Below are 23,454 nucleotides of genomic sequence, written 5' to 3'. Positions count from 1 at the left end.
TGAGACATGCATGGATAAATCATTCACAATGAAGTGCATTTAGACAATAGATTTAGTGCATTTAGACAATAGACTTTAAATGCTTTCTCAAGTGCGTCACATGGAGGGAGTCGAAATACAGTCACTCTCAGCCTTTGTTCTTTCATTATGGTTGTGCAATAAGAGATGCGATGATCACCTGACCGACATGCTTTAACTTTCATTTAGTCCCGCAGTGTGTTAATGATGCTGAACACGTTTCAGTTCAGAGCAGCTGAGAAAATAATCCATGCGCCTCTAGAATATAATACATATTTACTTTGAAAGAGCTTAGAATTGTGATTTTTTAAATTTTTTTTAAAACAAACTGCGTTCTCAAGTAAATTCAACCATTAAATACAATAAAGTTCTAGTTAACGCCCTTAACTCATCGTTGATCAGCAAAATGACATATTTAAGCGTATTTTCTTCATGGCTTAAAATATCTTGAATGTAACTCGACACCCTTGCCTCATTTAGTATGCGTGGTTCTATGAATATGCAAATGAGCCTCGCCTCCACTCACTCAGCTCAGAGATCCACTGGTTGACGATCACACGTTGATCTGATTGCAGTATTAATTTCGTTGAGTTACCGTTTCGTAGCAGTTGAAGCAGTTTAGAAAAATAGGCAGAAGATGATGCATGTGGTAGGGATTTTTTTAATGATAGTAAAAGCATAGTCCATATTAAGACGTTAAGACTGCTCCTCTAAACAATTCCCAATCTAGCTTAGTCTGTAGGCCTAACTGTTGATTATTAACTGGGGTTAATAATATGATATGATATGAATATCATAATAATATGATATGAATATTTCATATTCATATCATGAATATGAAAACTGACATGTTTTTATGGTCTTGGTCTCGACTCCTAAAGACTCGGTCTCGACTTGGACTTGCTTCCTCAAAGACTCGGTCTTGACTCGGACTCGACTGTATTTGAAAACCAACGGACTAGGTCTCGACTCGGTCTCAACCCTTCAAAACACTCGCTCTCGACTCGGTCTCAACCCTTCAAAGACTCGCTCTCGACTCGGTCTCAACCCTTCAAAACACTCGGTCTCGACTCGGTCTCAACCCTTCAAAGACTCGGTCTCGACTCGGTCTCAACCCTTCAAAGACTCGCTCTCGACTCGGACTCGACTGTATTTGAAAACCAACGGACTAGATCTCGACTCGGTCTCAACCCTTCAAAGACTCGGTCTCAACCCTTCAAAGACTCGGTCTCGACTCGGTCTCAACCCTTCAAAACACTCGGTCTCGACTCGGTCTCAACCCTTCAAAGACTCGGTCTCGACTCGGTCTCAACCCTTCAAAGACTCGGTCTCGACTCGGTCTCAACCCTTCAAAGACTCGGTCTCGACTCGGTCTCAACCCTTCAAAACACTCGGTCTCGACTCGGTCTCAACCCTTCAAAGACTCGGTCTCGACTCGGTCTCAACCCTTCAAAGACTCGGTCTCGACTCGGTCTCAACCCTTCAAAGACTCGGCCTCGACTCGGTCTCAACCCTTCAAAGACTCGGTCTCGACTCGGTCTCAACCCTTCAAAACACTCGGTCTCGACTCGGTCTCAACCCTTCAAAACACTCGCTCTCGACTCGGTCTCAACCCTTCAAAGACTCGCTCTCGACTCGGTCTCAACCCTTCAAAACACTCGGTCTCGACTCGGTCTCAACCCTTCAAAACACTCGCTCTCGACTCGGTCTCAACCCTTCAAAGACTCGCTCTCGACTCGGTCTCAACCCTTCAAAACACTCGGTCTCGACTCGGTCTCAACCCTTCAAAGACTCGGTCTCGACTCGGTCTCAACCCTTCAAAGACTCGCTCTCGACTCGGACTCGACTGTATTTGAAAACCAACGGACTAGATCTCGACTCGGTCTCAACCCTTCAAAGACTCGGTCTCAACCCTTCAAAGACTCGGTCTCGACTCGGTCTCAACCCTTCAAAACACTCGGTCTCGACTCGGTCTCAACCCTTCAAAGACTCGGTCTCGACTCGGTCTCAACCCTTCAAAGACTCGGTCTCGACTCGGTCTCAACCCTTCAAAGACTCGGTCTCGACTCGGTCTCAACCCTTCAAAACACTCGGTCTCGACTCGGTCTCAACCCTTCAAAGACTCGGTCTCGACTCGGTCTCAACCCTTCAAAGACTCGGTCTCGACTCGGTCTCAACCCTTCAAAGACTCGGCCTCGACTCGGTCTCAACCCTTCAAAGACTCGGTCTCGACTCGGTCTCAACCCTTCAAAACACTCGGTCTCGACTCGGTCTCAACCCTTCAAAACACTCGCTCTCGACTCGGTCTCAACCCTTCAAAGACTCGCTCTCGACTCGGTCTCAACCCTTCAAAACACTCGGTCTCGACTCGGTCTCAACCCTTCAAAACACTCGCTCTCGACTCGGTCTCAACCCTTCAAAGACTCGCTCTCGACTCGGACTCGACTGTATTTGAAAACCAACGGACTAGATCTCGACTCGGTCTCAACCCTTCAAAGACTCGGTCTCAACCCTTCAAAGACTCGGTCTCGACTCGGTCTCAACCCTTCAAAACACTCGGTCTCGACTCGGTCTCAACCCTTCAAAGACTCGGTCTCGACTCGGTCTCAACCCTTCAAAGACTCGGCCTCGACTCGGTCTCAACCCTTCAAAGACTCGGCCTCGACTCGGTCTCAACCCTTCAAAGACTCGGCCTCGACTCGGTCTCAACCCTTCAAAGACTCGGTCTCGACTCGGTCTCAACCCTTCAAAGACTCGGTCTCGACTCGGTCTCAACCCTTCAAAGACTTGGTCTCGACTCGGACTCGACTGTATTTGAAAACCAACGGACTCGGTCTCGACTCGGTCTCAACCCTTCAAAGACTCGGTCTCGACTCAGACTCGGCATAGCCGGTCTCGTCCCCATCACTAGCGTTTCGTTGATTCATTATTTGTCAGCAACATTTTTTTCACAGACGAAAACGAGACGATTATGTAAGAAATTCAGTTCCATGGTGCTGTCAGTCTGTGAGGGAAACTAAATGCTATTGGCTATTTGAAAAGGGGGAGGAGCCATTCAATATGTCCCGCCTTAGCTTCCTGTTTCAGTGGAAATGACATCAACGCATCAAACAGAGCTGCGCGCTCCAGGGCACTTCAGTGGGACTTTAATTCACCTGCGTGTGTGTGTGTGTGTGATTGACGCTGATTCCTCGCTGATGTGTTTAGGATCTGATGGAGCTGCTCTCTCTCACTGTAATCAGTGTGTGTTGATGTGTGTGTGTGTGTGTGCAGGACCTGATGGAGCTGCACCTGAGCTCCTGCACGCGTGTGACGGCCCGAGGCCTGCGGACGCTGCTCAGCTTCAGGCACTCTCTGCTGTCGCTCAGCCTCTTCGGCTCCTCCAGCCTCTTCTTCAGGCCGGCGTGTGACGACGAGGAGGAGGAGGATGAAGAGGAGGACCCGCGCGCGCACACGCTGGACCGCAGCTTCAGCTTCCAGGGCTTCAGTCGCCTGCGCGTGCTGAACGTGGGCGGCCTGACGCCGGAGCTGGACGTGGAGTCGCTGCTGACGCCGCTGCCCTCGCTGAGCTCGCTCGACCTCTCCGGCGTTCACGTCCCCCGACCCGCCTTCCTGGCGCAGTGGAAGGAGCGGCTGGCGGCGCTGGTGCTGTATAACGTGGAGCTGACGGAGGAGCTCATACACACACTGCTGCAGATGAGCAAGCTCAGGTGAGGACACACACACGCAGGGGTTTAACGAGTCCGATTCCAGTTGTGCTTATCCATTACGATTCTTTTCGATTCCAATAAGGTAAAAAATCAGTTTGACAGATACATTTCTGATTAACAAAGTAATCTTCCATAATGTTTCTTGAGCATCAAATCCTCATATTAGAGTGATTTCTGAAGGATCATGTGACACTGAAGACTGGAGTAATGATGCTGAAAATTCAGCTTTGATCACAGGAATAAATTACACTTTACTATATATTCACATAGAAAACAGATGATTTACATTATAATAATATTTCACAGTTTTACTGTATTTTTGATTAGGTGCACTTACTTCACTGGAATGGTACAAAACTTTGCAAAGGTTTTGGCACTTGCTGTGTGAACAAAAAAAATCATGGACAAGATTGGAACAGGTTAAATGGTCCTGTAAACAATAGTCACACTTGTGTTTCTCGAGATCAAAAACGAGCGCATTGGAAATGAATGAGACGAAGTTCCTCTAGTGGAAGCGTTTGGTACTGCAGCCGAACAACATCTCACTGAAAGATCATTTACTGAGATATCAACCTCAAATTATGAACAAAACTCGTTTAGATTTATGGCTTTCATTTTCTTGCCGTTTTAGAGTAAAAGGTCATTTTGAAAATATATATTTTATATAAAAATATAAAATAGTCTTTTTTTGCATTCTTCATAACAACACACGTAAAATTCTGTAAAAATTTTTAAGTTCACTTTTTAAAACTTCTTTCACTTCATCAATAATCTGCCAAGTGTCGTCTCTATAAAGAGATCAAACTTCAGTCTGTCGCTCTAAAGCGTTCAAGATTTACCACAGTTTAAGTTGGAAATGTAATTTTCAGGTCTACGCTCAAAAGGGAATAAATGGATTATAAATGTAAATATAATTTAGTATAAAAAAATATCCCCTAAAAATACAAAATATGAAATGAAAATCATTATCAAACAAAAAATAGTACATTCAATTTCATTTACAAAATATATATATATGCTGTCGTTTTTGACCGACACGTGCCGAATAAGAGCAGTTAAATAAACTCTTTGATTAAGAACATTAGATCATGTGAGTGATGAGGTGTGTTCCTCAGACACCTGGACATCTCCCGGGAGCATCAGAGGTCCTCCAAGTTTAAGATGACGAGGAAGATCTTGAGCAGCCTGGCCCAGGGTCTGGTGGATCTGGTGTCTCTGGACATCTCTGGACACATCATGCTGGACAACGTCACGGTGCCGGCGCTGGAGGACGCGCTGGGCCGCCCGAGGTGAGCACGCTTACCTTACACTGATCACTGAACACACGCATCCTGAGGGGTTTATCTGAGTGTGTGTGTGTGTGTGTGTGTGTGTGTTTGCAGCATCGAGCCGAGCAAGAGCAGCATTTACCCGTTTCAGGAGCTGAAGAGGCCGTTGCAGTTCTTGGGCCTTTACAACACCACACTCTGCACCGTCACACACATACCAGCGTATAAGGTGCCGCTCACACACACATACTCTCACACTTACACACACACACACACACACACACACACACTCTCACACTTACACACACTTACACAAACACATCCTCTCACACACACGTGGAGTGTTTCTTGTGTCCGGTGCTCTGATTGATTTCCCTGTGTGTGTGTGTGTGTGCAGGTCACCGGCTCCAAGAACGAGGATCAGATTCTGAACGCTATAGAGGCGTACACTGAACAACGGCCTGAACTCGCCCATCGAGCCATAAACCAGCTGTTTGACATCGCCAGAATCCAGCACTGCAGTCAACTACTGCGAGCACTACAGGTCACACACACACACACACACTGCAGTCAACTACTGCGAGCACTACAGGTCACACACACACACACTGCAGTCAACTACTGCGAGCACTACAGGTCACACACACACACACACACTGCAGTCAACTACTGCGAGCACTACAGGTCACACACACACACACACACTGCAGTCAACTACTGCGAGCACTACAGGTCACACACACACACTGCAGTCAACTACTGCGAGCACTACAGGTCACACACACACACACACTGCAGTCAACTACTGCGAGCACTACAGGTCACACACACACTGCAGTCAACTACTGCGAGCACTACAGGTCACACACACACACACACACACTGCAGTCAAATACTGCGAGCACTACAGGTCACACACACACACACTGCAGTCAACTACTGCGAGCACTACAGGTCACACACACACACACACACACTGCAGTCAACTACTGCGAGCACTACAGGTCACACACACACACACACACACACACACACACACACACTGCAGTCAACTACTGCGAGCACTACAGGTCACACACACACACTGCAGTCAACTACTGCGAGCACTACAGGTCACACACACACACACACACTGCAGTCAACTACTGCGAGCACTACAGGTCACACACACACACACTGCAGTCAACTACTGCGAGCACTACAGGTCACACACACACACACACACACTGCAGTCAACTACTGCGAGCACTACAGGTCACACACACACACACACACACACACACACACTGCAGTCAACTACTGCGAGCACTACAGGTTACACACACACACACACACTGCAGTCAACTACTGCGAGCACTACAGGTCACACACACACACACTGCAGTCAACTACTGCGAGCACTACAGGTCACACACACACACACACTGCAGTCAACTACTGCGAGCACTACAGGTCACACACACACACACACACTGCAGTCAACTACTGCGAGCACTACAGGTCACACACACACACACACACACTGCAGTCAACTACTGCGAGCACTACAGGTCACACACACACACACTGCAGTCAACTACTGCGAGCACTACAGGTCACACACACACACACACACTGCAGTCAACTACTGCGAGCACTACAGGTCACACACACACACACACACTGCAGTCAACTACTGCGAGCACTACAGATCACACACACACACACACACACACACTGCAGTCAACTACTGCGAGCACTACAGGTCACACACACACACACACACTGCAGTCAACTACTGCGAGCACTACAGGTCACACACACACACACTGCAGTCAACTACTGCGAGCACTACAGGTCACACACACACACACACTGCAGTCAACTACTGCGAGCACTACAGGTCACACACACACACACACACACTGCAGTCAACTACTGCGAGCACTACAGGTCACACACACACACACTGCAGTCAACTACTGCGAGCACTACAGGTCACACACACACACACACTGCAGTCAACTACTGCGAGCACTACAGGTCACACACACACACACACACACACTGCAGTCAACTACTGCGAGCACTACAGGTCACACACACACACACACACACACACTGCAGTCAACTACTGCGAGCACTACAGGTCACACACACACACACACACACACTGCAGTCAACTACTGCGAGCACTACAGGTCACACACACACACACACACACTGCAGTCAACTACTGCGAGCACTACAGGTCACACACACACACACACACACTGCAGTCAACTACTGCGAGCACTACAGGTCACACACACACACACACACACTGCAGTCAACTACTGCGAGCACTACAGGTCACACACACACACTCACACACACACACTGCAGTCAACTACTGCGATCACTACAGGTCACACACACACACACACACACACTGCAGTCAACTACTGCGAGCACTACAGGTCACACACACACACACTCACACACACACACTGCAGTCAACTACTGCGATCACTACAGGTCACACACACACACACACACACACACACACACACTGCAGTCAACTACTGCGAGCACTACAGGTCACACACACACACACACACACACACACACACCCACAGCTCAATAGTGTTATTATTCAGATTGATTCAGTTAATAACAAGTGTCCTCATCTGATAGTGTCAGTGCAGTCTTATATCTGAATAATACGTCTCCTGTGATCTCAGACTGTGGTTTCCGCAGTGCACACGCGTGTCATGTGATCAGTGTGTGTCACGCGTGTGTGAGTGTCCTGTGTGGTGTGTGTTGCAGCTGGTGATCACAGCGCTGAAGACTCATAAGTACGATAAGAGCATCCAGGTGACGGGCAGCGCGGCGCTGTTCTACCTCACCAACACTGAGTACCGCAGCGACCAGAGTGTGTGTCTGCGCAGACAGGTCATACAGGTCGTGCTCAACGGCATGGAGCAGTACCAGGAGGTCACGGTGAGGTCAACACACACACTCACACACACACACACACCGGCTCTCAGGGGGCACAGGTGTTCTGGCAAACATAGCTGACAGTTTGTGTCTGTAAAACTGACTGTGTGTGCGCGTGTGTGTGTGTGTGTGTGTGTGCAGGTCCAGAGGAACTGCTGCCTGACGCTGTGTAACTTCAGTATTCCGGAAGAGCTGGAGTTCCAGTACGAGCGAGTGAATCTGCTCCTGCTGAAGATCCTGGAGCCGCTGCGTCAGGACGAGTCCATCCAGCGCATCGCCGTGCATCTGTGCAACGCCCTCGTGTGCCAGGTCGACAACGACCACAAGGAGGCCGTCGGCAAGATGGGCTTCGTCAAGGTAGTGTGTGTGCTCTACGCTCGTGTTCACTCGTTCTCTGCGCTCGTTCTCTGCACTCGTTCTCCTGCGCCCGTTCTCCTGCGCTCGTTCTCCTGCGCCCGTTCTCCTGCGCCCGTTCTCCTGCGCCCGTTCTCCTGCGCCCGTTCTCCTGCGCTCGTTCTCCTGCGCTCGTTCTCCTGCGCTCGTTCTCCTGCGCCCGTTCTCCTGCGCCCGTTCTCCTGCGCCCGTTCTCCTGCGCCCGTTCTCCTGCGCCCGTTCTCCTGCGCCCGTTCTCCTGCGCCCGTTCTCCTGCGCTCGTTCTCCTGCGCCCGTTCTCCTGCGCTCGTTCTCCTGCGCTCGTTCTCCTGCGCTCGTTCTCCTGCGCTCGTTCTCCTGCGCCCGTTCTCTGCACTCGTTCTCCTGCGCCCGTTCTGCTGCGCCCGTTCTCCTGCGCCCGTTCTCCTGCGCCCGTTCTCCTCCTGCGCTCGTTCTCCTGCGCCCGTTCTCCTCCTGCGCTCGTTCTCCTGTGCCCGTTCTCCTGCGCCCGTTCTCCTGCGCCCGTTCTCCTGCGCCCGTTCTCCTCCTGCGCTCGTTCTCCTGCGCCCGTTCTCCTCCTGCGCTCGTTCTCCTGTGCCCGTTCTCCTGCGCCCGTTCTCCTGCGCCCGTTCTCCTGCGCCCGTTCTCCTCCTGCGCTCGTTCTCCTCTTGCGCTCGTTCTCCTGCGCCCGTTCTCCTGCGCCCGTTCTCCTGCGCCCGTTCTCCTGCGCCCGTTCTCCTCCTGCGCTCGTTCTCCTGCGCCCGTTCTCCTCCTGCGCTCGTTCTCCTGTGCCCGTTCTCCTGCGCCCGTTCTCCTGCGCCCGTTCTCCTCCTGCGCTCGTTCTCCTGCGCCCGTTCTCCTGCGCCCGTTCTCCTCCTGCGCTCGTTCTCCTGCGCCCGTTCTCCTCCTGCGCTCGTTCTCCTGTGCCCGTTCTCCTGCGCCCGTTCTCCTGCGCCCGTTCTCCTGCGCCCGTTCTCCTCCTGCGCCCGTTCTCCTGCGCCCGTTCTCCTGCGCCCGTTCTCCTCCTGCGCTCGTTCTCCTGCGCCCGTTCTCCTCCTGCGCTCGTTCTCCTGTGCCCGTTCTCCTGCGCCCGTTCTCCTGCGCCCGTTCTCCTGCGCCCGTTCTCCTCCTGCGCCCGTTCTCCTCCTGCGCTCGTTCTCCTGCGCCCGTTCTCCTGCGCCCGTTCTCCTGCGCCCGTTCTCCTGCGCCCGTTCTCCTCCTGCGCTCGTTCTCCTGCGCCCGTTCTCCTCCTGCGCTCGTTCTCCTGTGCCCGTTCTCCTGCGCCCGTTCTCCTGCGCCCGTTCTCCTCCTGCGCTCGTTCTCCTGCGCCCGTTCTCCTGCGCCCGTTCTCCTGCGCTCGTTCTCCTGCGCCCGTTCTCTGCACTCGTTCTCCTGCGCTCGTTCTCCTGCGCCCGTTCTCTGCACTCGTTCTCCTGCGCCCGTTCTGCTGCGCCCGTTCTCCTGCGCCCGTTCTCCTCCGCTCGTTCTCCTGCGCCCGTTCTCCTGCGCCCGTTCTCCTGCGCCCGTTCTCCTGCGCCCGTTCTCCTCCTGCGCCCGTTCTCCTGCGCCCGTTCTCCTGCGCCCGTTCTCCTCCTGCGCTCGTTCTCCTGCGCCCGTTCTCCTCCTGCGCTCGTTCTCCTGCGCCCGTTCTCCTGCGCCCGTTCTCCTGCGCTCGTTCTCCTGCGCTCGTTCTCCTGCGCCCGTTCTCTGCACTCGTTCTCCTGCGCCCGTTCTCCTGCGCTCGTTCTCCTGCGCTCGTTCTCCTGCGCTCGTTCTCCTGCGCCCGTTCTCTGCACTCGTTCTCCTGCGCCCGTTCTGCTGCGCCCGTTCTCCTGCGCCCGTTCTCCTCCGCTCGTTCTCCTGCGCCCGTTCTCCTGCGCCCGTTCTCCTGCGCCCGTTCTCCTGCGCTCGTTCTCCTGCGCTCGTTCTCCTGCGCTCGTTCTCCTGCGCCCGTTCTCTGCACTCGTTCTCCTGCGCCCGTTCTGCTGCGCCCGTTCTCCTGCGCCCGTTCTCCTCCGCTCGTTCTCCTGCGCCCGTTCTCCTGCGCCCGTTCTCCTGCGCCCGTTCTCCTGCGCCCGTTCTCCTCCTGCGCTCGTTCTCCTGCGCCCGTTCTCCTCCTGCGCTCGTTCTCCTGTGCCCGTTCTCCTGCGCCCGTTCTCCTGCGCCCGTTCTCCTCCTGCGCTCGTTCTCCTGCGCCCGTTCTCCTGCGCCCGTTCTCCTGCGCTCGTTCTCCTGCGCCCGTTCTCCTCCTGCGCTCGTTCTCCTGTGCCCGTTCTCCTGCGCCCGTTCTCCTGCGCCCGTTCTCCTCCTGCGCTCGTTCTCCTGCGCTCGTTCTCCTGCGCTCGTTCTCCTGCGCTCGTTCTCCTGCGCTCGTTCTCCTCCTGCGCTCGTTCTCCTGCGCTCGTTCTCCTGCGCTCGTTCTCCTGCGCTCGTTCTCCTGCGCTCGTTCTCCTGCGCTCGTTCTCCTCCTGCGCCCGTTCTCCTGCGCCCGTTCTCCTGCGCCCGTTCTCCTGCGCCCGTTCTCCTGCGCTCGTTCTCCTGCGCTCGTTCTCCTGCGCTCGTTCTCCTCCTGCGCTCGTTCTCCTGCGCCCGTTCTCCTGCGCTCGTTCTCCTGCGCTCGTTCTCCTCCTGCGCTCGTTCTCCTGCGCCCGTTCTCCTGCGCCCGTTCTCCTGCGCTCGTTCTCCTGCGCTCGTTCTCCTGCGCCCGTTCTCCTCCTGCGCCCGTTCTCCTGCGCCCGTTCTCCTGCGCCCGTTCTCCTGCGCCCGTTCTCCTCCTGCGCCCGTTCTCCTGCGCCCGTTCTCCTCCTGCGCTCGTTCTCCTGCGCTCGTTCTCCTGCGCCCGTTCTCCTGCGCTCGTTCTCCTGCGCCCGTTCTCCTCCTGCGCCCGTTCTCCTGCGCCCGTTCTCCTGCGCCCGTTCTCCTGCGCCCGTTCTCCTCCTGCGCCCGTTCTCCTGCGCCCGTTCTCCTCCTGCGCTCGTTCTCCTGCGCTCGTTCTCCTGCGCCCGTTCTCCTGCGCCCGTTCTCCTGCGCCCGTTCTCCTGCGCTCGTTCTCCTGCGCTCGTTCTCCTGCGCCCGTTCTCCTCCGCTCGTTCTCCTGCGCCCGTTCTCCTGCGCTCGTTCTCCTGCGCTCGTTCTCCTGCGCCCGTTCTCCTGCGCCCGTTCTCCTGCGCCCGTTCTCCTGCGCTCGTTCTCCTGCGCTCGTTCTCCTGCGCCCGTTCTCCTCCTGCGCCCGTTCTCCTGCGCTCGTTCTCCTGCGCCCGTTCTCCTGCGCCCTTTCTCCTGCGCCCGTTCTCCTGCGCCCGTTCTCCTCCTGCGCTCGTTCTCCTGCGCCCGTTCTCCTCCTGCGCTCGTTCTCCTGCGCCCGTTCTCCTGCGCTCGTTCTCCTGCGCCCGTTCTCCTGCGCTCGTTCTCCTGCGCCCGTTCTCCTGCGCCCGTTCTCCTGCGCCCGTTCTCCTGCGCCCGTTCTCCTGCGCCCGTTCTCCTGCGCCCGTTCTCCTGCGCTCGTTCTCCTGCGCTCGTTCTCCTGCGCTCGTTCTCCTGCGCTCGTTCTCCTGCGCTCGTTCTCCTGCGCTCGTTCTCCTGCGCCCGTTCTCTGCACTCGTTCTCCTGCGCCCGTTCTCCTCCTGCGCCCGTTCTCCTGCGCCCGTTCTCGTTTTATAGATTCATAGAAACATAAATTCAGTTCACATTTTAATTCACGGTTATTTGTACGGCGCTTTCCACAACACACATCATCTCACAGCAGCTTCTCAGAGAGTGCACGAGTCCACATTACAGCTTACAGGGATCTGTCATCAGAGGAGACATTTCAGAAATGCACATATGCAATCACAGTTAGCAGGTATTAAACAACTCAATAATTTATGTAAAAAATGCATGTAAACGATGTAATAATTGAAGGCAGAAACGGGGGCTCACTGGAGTAATGAACACTTCTAATGCAATAAAGGGAAATATTTATATTTTTCCAAAGCTAGTTTTTGCTCCGTTTCCTCGTTCTCCTGCGCTCGTTCTCCTGCGCCCGTTCTCCTCCTGCGCCCGTTCTCCTGCGCCCGTTCTCCTGCGCCCGTTCTCCTCCTGCGCTCGTTCTCCTGCGCCCGTTCTCCTGCGCCCGATCTCCTCCTGCGCCCGTTCTCCTGCGCTCGTTCTCCTGCGCCCGTTCTCCTGCGCTCGTTCTCCTGCGCCCGTTCTCCTGCGCTCGTTCTCCTGCGCTCGTTCTCCTGCGCCCGTTCTCCTGCGCTCGTTCTCCTGCGCTCGTTCTCCTGCGCCCGTTCTCCTGCGCTCGTTCTCCTGCGCTCGTTCTCCTGCGCCCGTTCTCCTGCGCCCGTTCTCCTCCTGCGCCCGTTCTCCTGCGCTCGTTCTCCTGCGCCCGTTCTCCTGCGCTCGTTCTCCTGCGCTCGTTCTCCTGCGCTCGTTCTCCTGCGCCCGTTCTCCTGCGCCCGTTCTCCTCCTGCGCCCGTTCTCCTGCGCTCGTTCTCCTGCGCCCGTTCTCCTGCGCTCGTTCTCCTGCGCCCGTTCTCCTGCGCTCGTTCTCCTGCGCTCGTTCTCCTGCGCCCGTTCTCCTGCGCCCGTTCTCCTGCGCCCGTTCTCCTCCTGCGCCCGTTCTCCTGCGCCCGTTCTCCTGCGCCCGTTCTCCTGCGCTCGTTCTCCTGCGCTCGTTCTCCTGCGCTCGTTCTCCTGCGCCCGTTCTCCTCCTGCGCCCGTTCTCCTGCGCCCGTTCTCGTTTTATAGATTCATAGAAACATAAATTCAGTTCACATTTTAATTCACGGTTATTTGTACGGCGCTTTCCACAACACACATCATCTCACAGCAGCTTCTCAGAGAGTGCACGAGTCCACATTACAGCTTACAGGGATCTGTCATCAGAGGAGACATTTCAGAAATGCACATATGCAATCACAGTTAGCAGGTATTAAACAACTCAATAATTTATGTAAAAAATGCATGTAAACGATGTAATAATTGAAGGCAGAAACGGGGGCTCACTGGAGTAATGAACACTTCTAATGCAATAAAGGGAAATATTTATATTTTTCCAAAGCTAGTTTTTGCTCCGTTTCCTCGTTCTCCTGCGCTCGTTCTCCTGCGCCCGTTCTCCTGCGCCCGTTCTCCTCCTGCGCTCGTTCTCCTGCGCCCGTTCTCCTGCGCCCTTTCTCCTGCGCCCGTTCTCCTCCTGCGCCCGTTCTCCTGCGCTCGTTCTCCTGCGCCCGTTCTCCTGCGCTCGTTCTCCTGCGCCCGTTCTCCTGCGCTCGTTCTCCTGCGCTCGTTCTCCTGCGCCCGTTCTCCTGCGCCCTTTCTCCTGCGCCCGTTCTCCTCCTGCGCCCGTTCTCCTGCGCCCGTTCTCCTGCGCCCGTTCTCCTGCGCTCGTTCTCCTGCGCTCGTTCTCCTGCGCTCGTTCTCCTGCGCCCGTTCTCCTCCTGCGCCCGTTCTCCTGCGCCCGTTCTCGTTTTATAGATTCATAGAAACATAAATTCAGTTCACATTTTAATTCACGGTTATTTGTACGGCGCTTTCCACAACACACATCATCTCACAGCAGCTTCTCAGAGAGTGCACGAGTCCACATTACAGCTTACAGGGATCTGTCATCAGAGGAGACATTTCAGAAATGCACATATGCAATCACAGTTAGCAGGTATTAAACAACTCAATAATTTATGTAAAAAATGCATGTAAACGATGTAATAATTGAAGGCAGAAACGGGGGCTCACTGGAGTAATGAACACTTCTAATGCAATAAAGGGAAATATTTATATTTTTCCAAAGCTAGTTTTTGCTCCGTTTCCTGTTGTGACGTGATTTCCCAAAAGCATTTCTCATGAAGTGTGTGTGTGTGTGTGTGTGTGTGTGTGTGTGTGTGTGTGTGTGTGTGTGTGTGTGTTGCAGACGATGCTGAATCTGATCCAGAAGAAGCTGCAGGACAGAATGGTGCGTCACAGTTATTGATAAACTACTGTAGTTTTGGTTCATATTTTTATACAGTCAAACCCAAATATATTCAGACTCCATCATTTCTCACATTATCAGTTTATTCGCTATAGTTTAGAAAATGGTGATAAAATATGACAAGAACTCAGTTGATATTTGACTGGTTTTGTACATCCTTCTGTCAGACTGTCTCACACATGAATTATGTTGAATATCTGTCAGCTGTTAAATTTAACTACACAATTAGATAATACCAGTTTAGCTCAACCAATCACCAAGCAATGCTTCATTGTGTTCAGTCTGTGTGTAAAAAGAGCATTAGCAATTAAAGAAAACACACTTCAGCAAAACATGATCAGCTCAAAGTGTCCCAATCATTTTGGCTCCCAAATATGTATAGTTTTTACTGGTAGTCACTGTATGAAGTGTGTTTGGGTGTAATATGTCACAGTTTACTGTATTCTGCTCTCCTCACTTACATAACTGAACTATAGTGTCCTGATCACACTAGTGGAACAATATCACAGATTATATCTGGTGTCTGAATAGTTTTTGGTTTGACTCTGTATATGATTAAGATTGTAAGGCAACACTATACCTCCAGTTACTGTGTGTGTAATGCAGTGTGTGTGTGTGTGTGTGTTCAGTGTGATCAGGTGATGGAGTTCTCCTGGAGTGCGCTGTGGAACATCACTGACGAGACGCCGGATAACTGCCAGATGTTTCTGGAGTGTAACGGCATGAACCTGTTCCTGGACTGTCTGAAGGTGCTCTCTCTCTCTCTCTCTCTCTCTCTCTCTCTCTCTCTCTCTCTCTCTCTCTCTCTCTCTCTCTCTCTCTCTGTCTCTCTCTCTCTCTCTCTCTCTCTCTCTCTCTCTCTCTCTCTCTCTCTCTCTCTCAAACGGGGTGGCCGCCAGTGACCAAAAAAAAAGAAGCTAAATTCTACAGTAGCCTATATTACGTAAATCCTACTGATTTTATTTTTTTAACTTGAATAAAGTTACTTGTAAACAAATGTAGTAATAAAGCACATTTTTTATTAATTTAGTTTTTTGTCATCCCTGCATCCATTAAGTTAAATTTGAGAGCCAGTGTTTATTATTTTTTGTGTTTTCATAAAACTAACAAGTTTATAAAATAAAAGCAATTTTAATAATGAGCCATTTTAAAAACCCAGAAGCAGAAACGATGTCAACTATTTTCTTTTAATTAGTTTGGCCATTACAATATACAGTAGTTTTATTCACAATCTCTTTCAAATAATAATAATAAAAAAATAAAATAAAAACAAATTCCCCCCACTGTAATAATTCAAATGGTTTGGCCAAAACATCAGTGTTTCATTCAGCATTTCTTTCAGACTCATTTACAAAAAAGCTGAGTAACTCAGAGTTAAAGGGATGGTTCACTTTGAAATTAAATTTTGGTATGTTTTAGCTTACGTATGTTTAAGGGCATTCAAGATGTAGGTGTCTTTTTTTCTCGCAGTAGTTTCAATTTTGATATTTTTAGGTCAAACCGTTCTTGTCTGGCGGTCATAATGCAGGTCTATGATCACTATCTCAAAGAGCATGCACAATGAAGTCCAAATTAAACAATTCCCCATCGTAAGTACACATTGATGGCCTAAGACACGAAACGAGCGGTTTGTGTGAGAAAAAGAGCAGTATTTATATAGTTTTTACCTCTACACAACCACGTCCAAGTGATCTGAGGGCGCGCGCGCTTCCTGGTGTGTGACGTGTGCGCGCGTTCTGGCTTAGTCTGCGCAAGCTCCGGAAAGAGCCGGACGTGATCTCGGATGTGTACAAGAGGTAAAAAACGATATACTGTTCGTTTTCTCACACAAACCGCTCGTTTCGTGTCTTAGGCCATCATTGTGTACTTAAGATGGGTTACTTACTCACAACTTGCGACCGTTGTTTCTCTGGCGCTGCACTTCTTTGAATCGCGAACTTCAGTAGAGTCTATAAACTGATTGGCCGTAAAATGAACCAATCACAAGACATCTTATAGGGGGGGCACCTGGGGTGGCCAAACGTAGACCCGCCCCTGCAGTGCGGTTCCTCTGAACCTGTGTGAACGCTCACAGCCCGACCAGACCACACTCTGACATCCATTACACACACACACACACTCTCACACACACAATTATAGCTGCATAATTTATCCAATTTGCTCTAATGCAGAAGCAGGAAGCGAGTGTTTGCTTTATAGGCCAGACCTGAGAGAATGCCGACAGCACGAACGCCTGTTAACAAAGATTGCATCATTTTATAGTTAAATGGCGCTGGGATTAAAAATGTCAGTTTTAATGGGTTTCAGTGGGAATGTTTTTGTCTTTAAGGTCCAGAGAGGAACAAGTTTGTGTTTCTAGTGCAAAATAGATTTATTAAAGAAAATGAGTGTGAAATAGTAAAATTCCAATAAAAATACACACCTGTGCTCTAACAGTAGAGGTAGCGCTTGCGACGCCAAGGTCACGGGTTCGGTTCCCACGGAGAGAACTGAGAAGACTGTAAATGTGGAGCTTGGAGAGCAAGGGTTAAGCGCATGTGTCGCCTTCCAAACACAGCCTGAATAACCTTTAGTGTCACATGACCTTGTCACATGATTGCATCTGCTCTTTCTTGTTTGATTCCTGCTCTCCTGCAGGAGTTTCCAGATAAACAGGAGCTGCACCGAAACATGCTGGGGCTTCTGGGTAATGTGGCCGAAGTGAGAGCGCTGAGACCGCAGCTCCTGACCAAGCAGTTCATCAGCGTCTTCAGGTGTGACACGCGTTCAGTGCAGTGCATGATGGGACGGGGTCAGAGGTCGTGTGTGTCTGACGTGTGTTTGTGTGTGTGTGTGTCTCAGTGAGCTGCTGGACAGTAAGGCGGACGGCATCGAGGTGTCCTATAACGCCTGTGGGGTTCTGTCCCACATCATGTTCGACGGGCCCGAGGTCTGGGCCATGGAGGAGCCCCAGAGGTCAGAGGTCATGGACAAAATGTGGGCGGCCATCCAGAGCTGGGACGTTAGCTCGCGACGCAACATCAACTACAGGTGTGTGTAGTGTGTGTGTAACCTAACGCTGATCTAATACAGCTTAGCATGATGATGATGATGATGATGATGAGGATGATGAAGATGATGATGATGATGAAGATGATGATGAAGATGATGATGATGATGATGACCTAGTTATGACTCTTTTAACTCGGATGCCGTATTTTCTTCAAGATAAGTCACACGGGTCAAAATTGCGTTGTTGAGAAACTCTGATAAGTTGTGTCAGTGTACAAGTCGTATTTTATTATTACATACAAAATAATGTGAAATATCGGTAAATAAAATTAAATATTTACTAACAAACACTATAAACATGTATATTTTGTTTCCTTTCACTCTACAACTAATCCTCATCCTTCCCTTTTTTTTTTTTAAATATTAAAATTGAGACTCCTGGACTTCTGTCGCACTTGAACACGAATACACACACACACACACACACACACACACACACACTCTCGGGTCGATCTGACCCCCTGAGGAACGGATGAATGTGAGGAATGCTTCAGGACACATAGAAAGACCTAAAAATGCTCAAAGTTCAAACTAAGAATGCTAAAACTTTACCAAAAAAATGATTTTATAATGTCTATGTGTATCTGAATGTATACTGAGGAGAACTGACTTTAGGACCCAGCGGAAATAAAATAAATAACAATAACAAAATAACAGAAATCTCCCAAAAATTGCATTAAAAAATAGACCAAATATTCTCAAAGTGAAAAAAAAAATGTAAGTATGATTTTATGGCTTCGTGTCGTTTTGACCCGCGAGGGAAAGATGTGTCACACAGCACGAGGGAAGGAGGAGTACATTTAGCAGTAGGAATGAAAAATAATTATAAACACATAAATTATAGTGGCATTGATGATAAATGTTAAGAGTAAGCGCATGTGTTTACAGTGATATGAGTATATGAGCTCTCGCTTCAGCACCAGTGCACACGTGTGTGTGTGAGATCGAGTTTCACTATATCACAGCGTGTTTCAGATGATGTGGCTGATATTAAGGAAAATACAGTCATCAGAAAACAGCTTAAAGGTGCAGTGTGTAATATTCAGGAGGATCTGTAGACAGAACTACAATATGATACACATAACAATGTTTTCAGTGGTGTGTAAAGACCTTACTTATGAGGATATGTCTAATAAGGGGACCAATCAATGATGAACAAGTCACAATAATATTCGCAATAACATCGTTTTACTGAATAATTAAGTAAACCTAATTTCTTCATTCATCTTTGTAAAGAAACCTCATTGTTTAACTGGCTCCTCTCTGCTGTCTCAGACGACGACATCACTTCCTGTCGGCCACCGTAACTTCTGTTGGGTGCAGTTCACAAACTCACCACTAGATGCTGCTAAACTTACACACTGCACCTTTAAGAGATCAGAGTGATGTCATCTGTGAGCAGACGCTCTTACCTCGTCTCTGACGTGTGTGTGTGTGTGTGTGTGTGTGTGTGTGCAGGTCGTTCGAGCCGATCCTGCGTCTGCTGGCTCAGAGTGGTGCTCCGGTCAGCCAGCACTGGGCCACATGGGCGCTGTATAACCTGGTGTCAGTTTACCGTGAGTATTTCACTTTAAAATCACTGTGATGTAGAAAGAAGGTTCTTGCACACCGAGTCCCACATATGCGTTCTGTGGTATTCGTCATCCTGAGAGTCGGTCACGCACAGAAAGCGTGCACACGGAGGCAGTGAGGATATCGGCATTAACCTGAGCCTCGGACATCCTGAACAACTGTGAATGGCTCGGGATTGGATGAACAGAATGTCTTCAGGATGTCCGAGGCTCAGGTTAATGCTGATATCTACATGTTAAAAACAAGACCACCAATTTCCATGAACCAGGTGATCCTGAGCAGTTCTGTATTTTGGCGTTCACTTGTACGGTGGCTCTGAGTGGTCAAAACACCTCTGAAAACACTTGCTACGGATGCGAAAAACTCTTTTGTTTCGGAGTCAGTGTGTAAACGGGATTGACATAACGTGAGGTCGTATTTATTTGTTAACGCACAAAAATTTCAGACGAGAATGACGGACTCAGTGTGTACGAACCTTTAGTACTTCAGTTTAGGTTTAAGCCTGATTTGGTCATTTTCACTTCGATGAGCCTGAAGCTCTTCCTGATGATTCTCCTAATTCACAACACGTTCACACACACACACACGAGTGTGTTCTTGACCTCGTTCTGATGCTAGTGAATGTGAAGGATTCTAAACGAGGTTCACTCGCACTAAACTCGCCCAAACATAAAAAAATAAATTAAATTCAGAAGAAAAGTGTGTTTGGGTTTAAGGTGTTCCGGGGCACCCCTGAGTGTAAGGCCACACAGAACAAGTGCTTTTGGGTTATTATTTGGTATATTTAGAATACATTTTATTATGACATTTTTGCTGAATCGTGATTTGTTCTAAATAATCGTTCGTATGCACAAATGTGTGTGTGTGTGTGTGTGTGTGTGTGTGTGTACACATGCTTAATGAGAGCCAGTGTTCTATTCACACTCTCCTCTCTCCGTCCTGCAGCGGCGAAATACTGTCCTCTCCTGATGAAGGAGGGAGGAGTGATCCTGCTGAAGAGGGTTCTAGAGCTGGAGTCCTCCCATCAGGAGACCAAGGAGATGGCACGGTACTGACACACACACACACACACACACACACACACTAATGCTGAAGAGGGTTCTAGAGCTGGAGTCCTCCCATCAGGAGACCAAGGAGATGGCACGGTACTGACACACACACACACACACACACACACACACACTAATGCTGAAGAGGGTTCTAGAGCTGGAGTCCTCCCATCAGGAGACCGAGGAGATGGCACGGTACTGACACACACACACACACACACACACACACACTAATGCTGAAGAGGGTTCTAGAGCTGGAGTCCTCCCATCAGGAGACCAAGGAGATGGCACGGTACTGACACACACACACACACACACACACACACACACACACTAATGCTGAAGAGGGTTCTAGAGCTGGAGTCCTCCCATCAGGAGACCGAGGAGATGGCACGGTACTGACACACACACACACACACACACACTAATGCTGAAGAGGGTTCTAGAGCTGGAGTCCTCCCATCAGGAGACCGAGGAGATGGCACGGTACTGACACACACACACACACACACACTAATGCTGAAGAGGGTTCTAGAGCTGGAGTCCTCCCATCAGGAGACCGAGGAGATGGCACAGTACTGACACACACACACACACACACACACACACACACACACACACACACACTAATGCTGAAGAGGGTTCTAGAGCTGGAGTCCTCCCATCAGGAGACCAAGGAGATGGCACGGTACTGACACACACACACACATACACACACACTAATGCTGAAGAGGGTTCTAGAGCTGGAGTCCTCCCATCAGGAGACCGAGGAGATGGCACGGTACTGACACACACACACACACACACACACACTAATGCTGAAGAGGGTTCTAGAGCTGGAGTCCTCCCATCAGGAGACCGAGGAGATGGCACGGTACTGACACACACACCAATAATTGCCCTGATACTTATTCTATTATTTAAATATTAAAATATTATTTAAATCTAAAAAAAAAAGTATGCATAAATGTTTTTTTTTGTGTCATATTTGATGCATCAGACGTTTATGGCTCATATAGTGTGATACAGTGAGAATATGGAGGAGAAACAGCTCAGTCTGATGAAGATGCTGATATTTATGAGATTCTGATGCTTGTAATGTAAACTGTGACATCTTTATAACACTATAGCAGATACAGACATAAAATGCGTATAAATATCAATATCTGCCAATAATGTCTTAGCAAGATGATATTTAATGCTTAGTTTTATGATCAAAGCTCTGTAGTTTAAAACATATAATACAATGATGATTGAGAGATGAACAAACAACCCTTCCTCAAAAGCCTGATGATCATATTTGATACTCATGAATCTTATAATAAGGGAATAGTCAACAGTAACTCTAGATTTAATTAGCTGATATTACATGCAGGGTTTTTTAAAACATGAGTATGATGTATAAACATGTACACAATAAGTGCATTGTGTCAATTTAACCATTTAACTGTGAGTACACAGTAGTTAGAGACACCGAATATACAGTGGGACTGAACATGTTTAGTTATCCAGCACATATCTGGAGAAATGCTGTACATTCACAGTTACTTGTTCTTTTTCACATATTCTATAATCTATAGTGTGTGTCCCCGTAACAACACACTCTTACATATCTTACTCCTCCACAACGAGGAACTGTGTATTTTCAGTTTGTGTGTAACACATTTCTACAGAAAGAAACATCTATTTGCCAGTTCAACAGGGATTACAGATACTCCACGTCAGGTATTAGTGGGAAACACATGTGCATTTAGTCAGTGTGCAGATAACACACACACCTGTGCTTCCTCTTCCCACACGTGTGCCAAACTCAAGAACTCCAGATCTGATGTGAACAAGAAGCTAAGTGTTCAGAGTCCTGAAGTCAGTGCTGAGAGAGAGAGAGTCATTCGAGAATCCAGCCACAGCGATTGAGCAATGATGAAGTAATGACACTGATCTCAGTCTGGCAGGAGAAGAGTCATGAGTGTGTGTGTGTGTGTCGTTTGTGTGCAGGAAAGTGATGGATCAGTGTGAGAACTTTAAGGAGGACGCCATGGACACCAGCAGGTAAAGATGATGATGAAGATGAAGAGCCAGAAGAGGACGTCACGCTGCTCTCCTGCAACACACGTCTGTCACGTCACACTACAGTGAGGTCACGAGTGAGTGTGTGTGTGTGTGTGTGTGTGTGTGTGTCGGGCTTGTTTCTGTGTTGCACATGGACCACAGTCGCAGCTGTGTCATTCTAGGGGTGTGTGTTTCTGTTTTTATCTGTGCCCGAGCGAGTGTGTGTGTGTGTATATATGCGTGTGTGTGTGTGGAGGACGTTCTGCTCGTGTCCTCGTAAGGCATCTTCAGAGAGTTCTCCTCAGTATAAGCTTCTCTCTGTGATCATCGATCCGAACGCTGGAGTCTCGGGAAGGAAGTTCTCTGGGATTGTTCCCGCTGGATGTTTTATATTAAAGACTCCCGGCTGGAAATCTCGCGCGTTCTCAAACACATTCACACACCGGACATTACAGCGATTATCTTTTTTGGGGAGTTCATCGTTTTGTTTCTTTCTTTTTTTTTTTTTTTTTCTTGTTGTATTTTTAATCATATTCACTTTTCATTTGCGACGTCATTATGAAGCTGATTGAGTCGGAGTCAGCGCTTTATTCCCGGAGCGACGAGGGTTGATCAGACCTGCTTTATCTGTGCTGGGAAACTGTTTTCTACACGGTTCTGAACTGCAATAAAACCATGATGTACTGAAGTGAGAAGTCCACACAACACTGGGTGTAAAGAGAGATTAATAATAATAATAGTTGTCAAACACTCTGTTACAGTCGTCTGGCTGCTGTCTTTATTTCTGACTGATGATGATGATGATGATGATGATCTGTCACTCTATTATATACGGTGTGTGTTTAGATCAGTGATGATGTGTGTGTGTGTGTGTGTGTCTTTACAGCAGTTTCAGCTGGAATATTTAAATATCTGTGTTTCATCTACTGTTGAAAATCATTTTTGTAAAAGAGGCCTGATATTCATTTTTACAGAATTCAACAATATCTGTTTGGATTTCTTAAACTCATTCACCAGTATAAAATCATCAAATACAGAGTAAGAAAATGCACATTTTAATTCCCCCTTATTTACAAACTTATTTCAAAGGTTTAAAAACTTTATGGGAAAATGTTAGACTATGTGTTTTTTTTTCTCCCTTATTTGTATAAATGCGTCTGTTTAAAAACACAAAAAGTGCACTTGCGTGATTCATGCGTGTCAGAACCGGATTACTGGATCTGGATCCGGATCAGACCGTCTCTGGACCGCAGGTAAGACTCAGGTATTATTAATATGCAGATGGTATGCAGAATTATTAATTTAAATGTCTGCAATATGGGCACTTACTACACTGAGTAAAAGAACAATCGGAGCAGAAGCCTGTCCTGCAGAGAATCCACTATAACTGGCAGGTCAGATGTGTGTAAACACGATCTATTTTTATTTCTATATTTTATCATTGCCCTGTTCCTTCG

The 23,454-nt window shown here is 49.3% G+C and overlaps 1 protein-coding gene across 1 annotated transcript in view; it reads left to right on the top strand.

Annotated features, from left to right (window-relative positions):
- zer1 (zyg-11 related, cell cycle regulator) overlaps positions 1–22,752 on the top strand; it is a 37,050-nt gene extending 14,298 nt beyond the window's left edge. Inside the window, exons 4-16 of the mRNA XM_084387676.1 lie at positions 3,292–3,728; positions 4,844–5,017; positions 5,111–5,225; positions 5,394–5,540; positions 7,784–7,957; positions 8,096–8,311; positions 14,217–14,258; positions 14,906–15,025; positions 16,914–17,029; positions 17,118–17,306; positions 18,786–18,883; positions 19,845–19,947; positions 21,944–22,752. Of these exons, the coding sequence (XP_084243802.1) occupies positions 3,292–3,728; positions 4,844–5,017; positions 5,111–5,225; positions 5,394–5,540; positions 7,784–7,957; positions 8,096–8,311; positions 14,217–14,258; positions 14,906–15,025; positions 16,914–17,029; positions 17,118–17,306; positions 18,786–18,883; positions 19,845–19,947; positions 21,944–22,001 (1,989 nt within the window). The 3' untranslated portion in view covers positions 22,002–22,752. The remainder of the gene's footprint in view (positions 1–3,291; positions 3,729–4,843; positions 5,018–5,110; positions 5,226–5,393; positions 5,541–7,783; positions 7,958–8,095; positions 8,312–14,216; positions 14,259–14,905; positions 15,026–16,913; positions 17,030–17,117; positions 17,307–18,785; positions 18,884–19,844; positions 19,948–21,943) is intronic.
- The last annotated feature ends 702 nt before the right edge of the window (positions 22,753–23,454 follow it).

Source organism: Rutilus rutilus (genome assembly GCF_951802725.1).
Source record: "Rutilus rutilus genome assembly, chromosome: 18".
Lineage (NCBI taxonomy): Eukaryota > Metazoa > Chordata > Actinopteri > Cypriniformes > Leuciscidae > Rutilus > Rutilus rutilus.
This window is presented reverse-complemented; position numbering and strand designations above follow the sequence as displayed.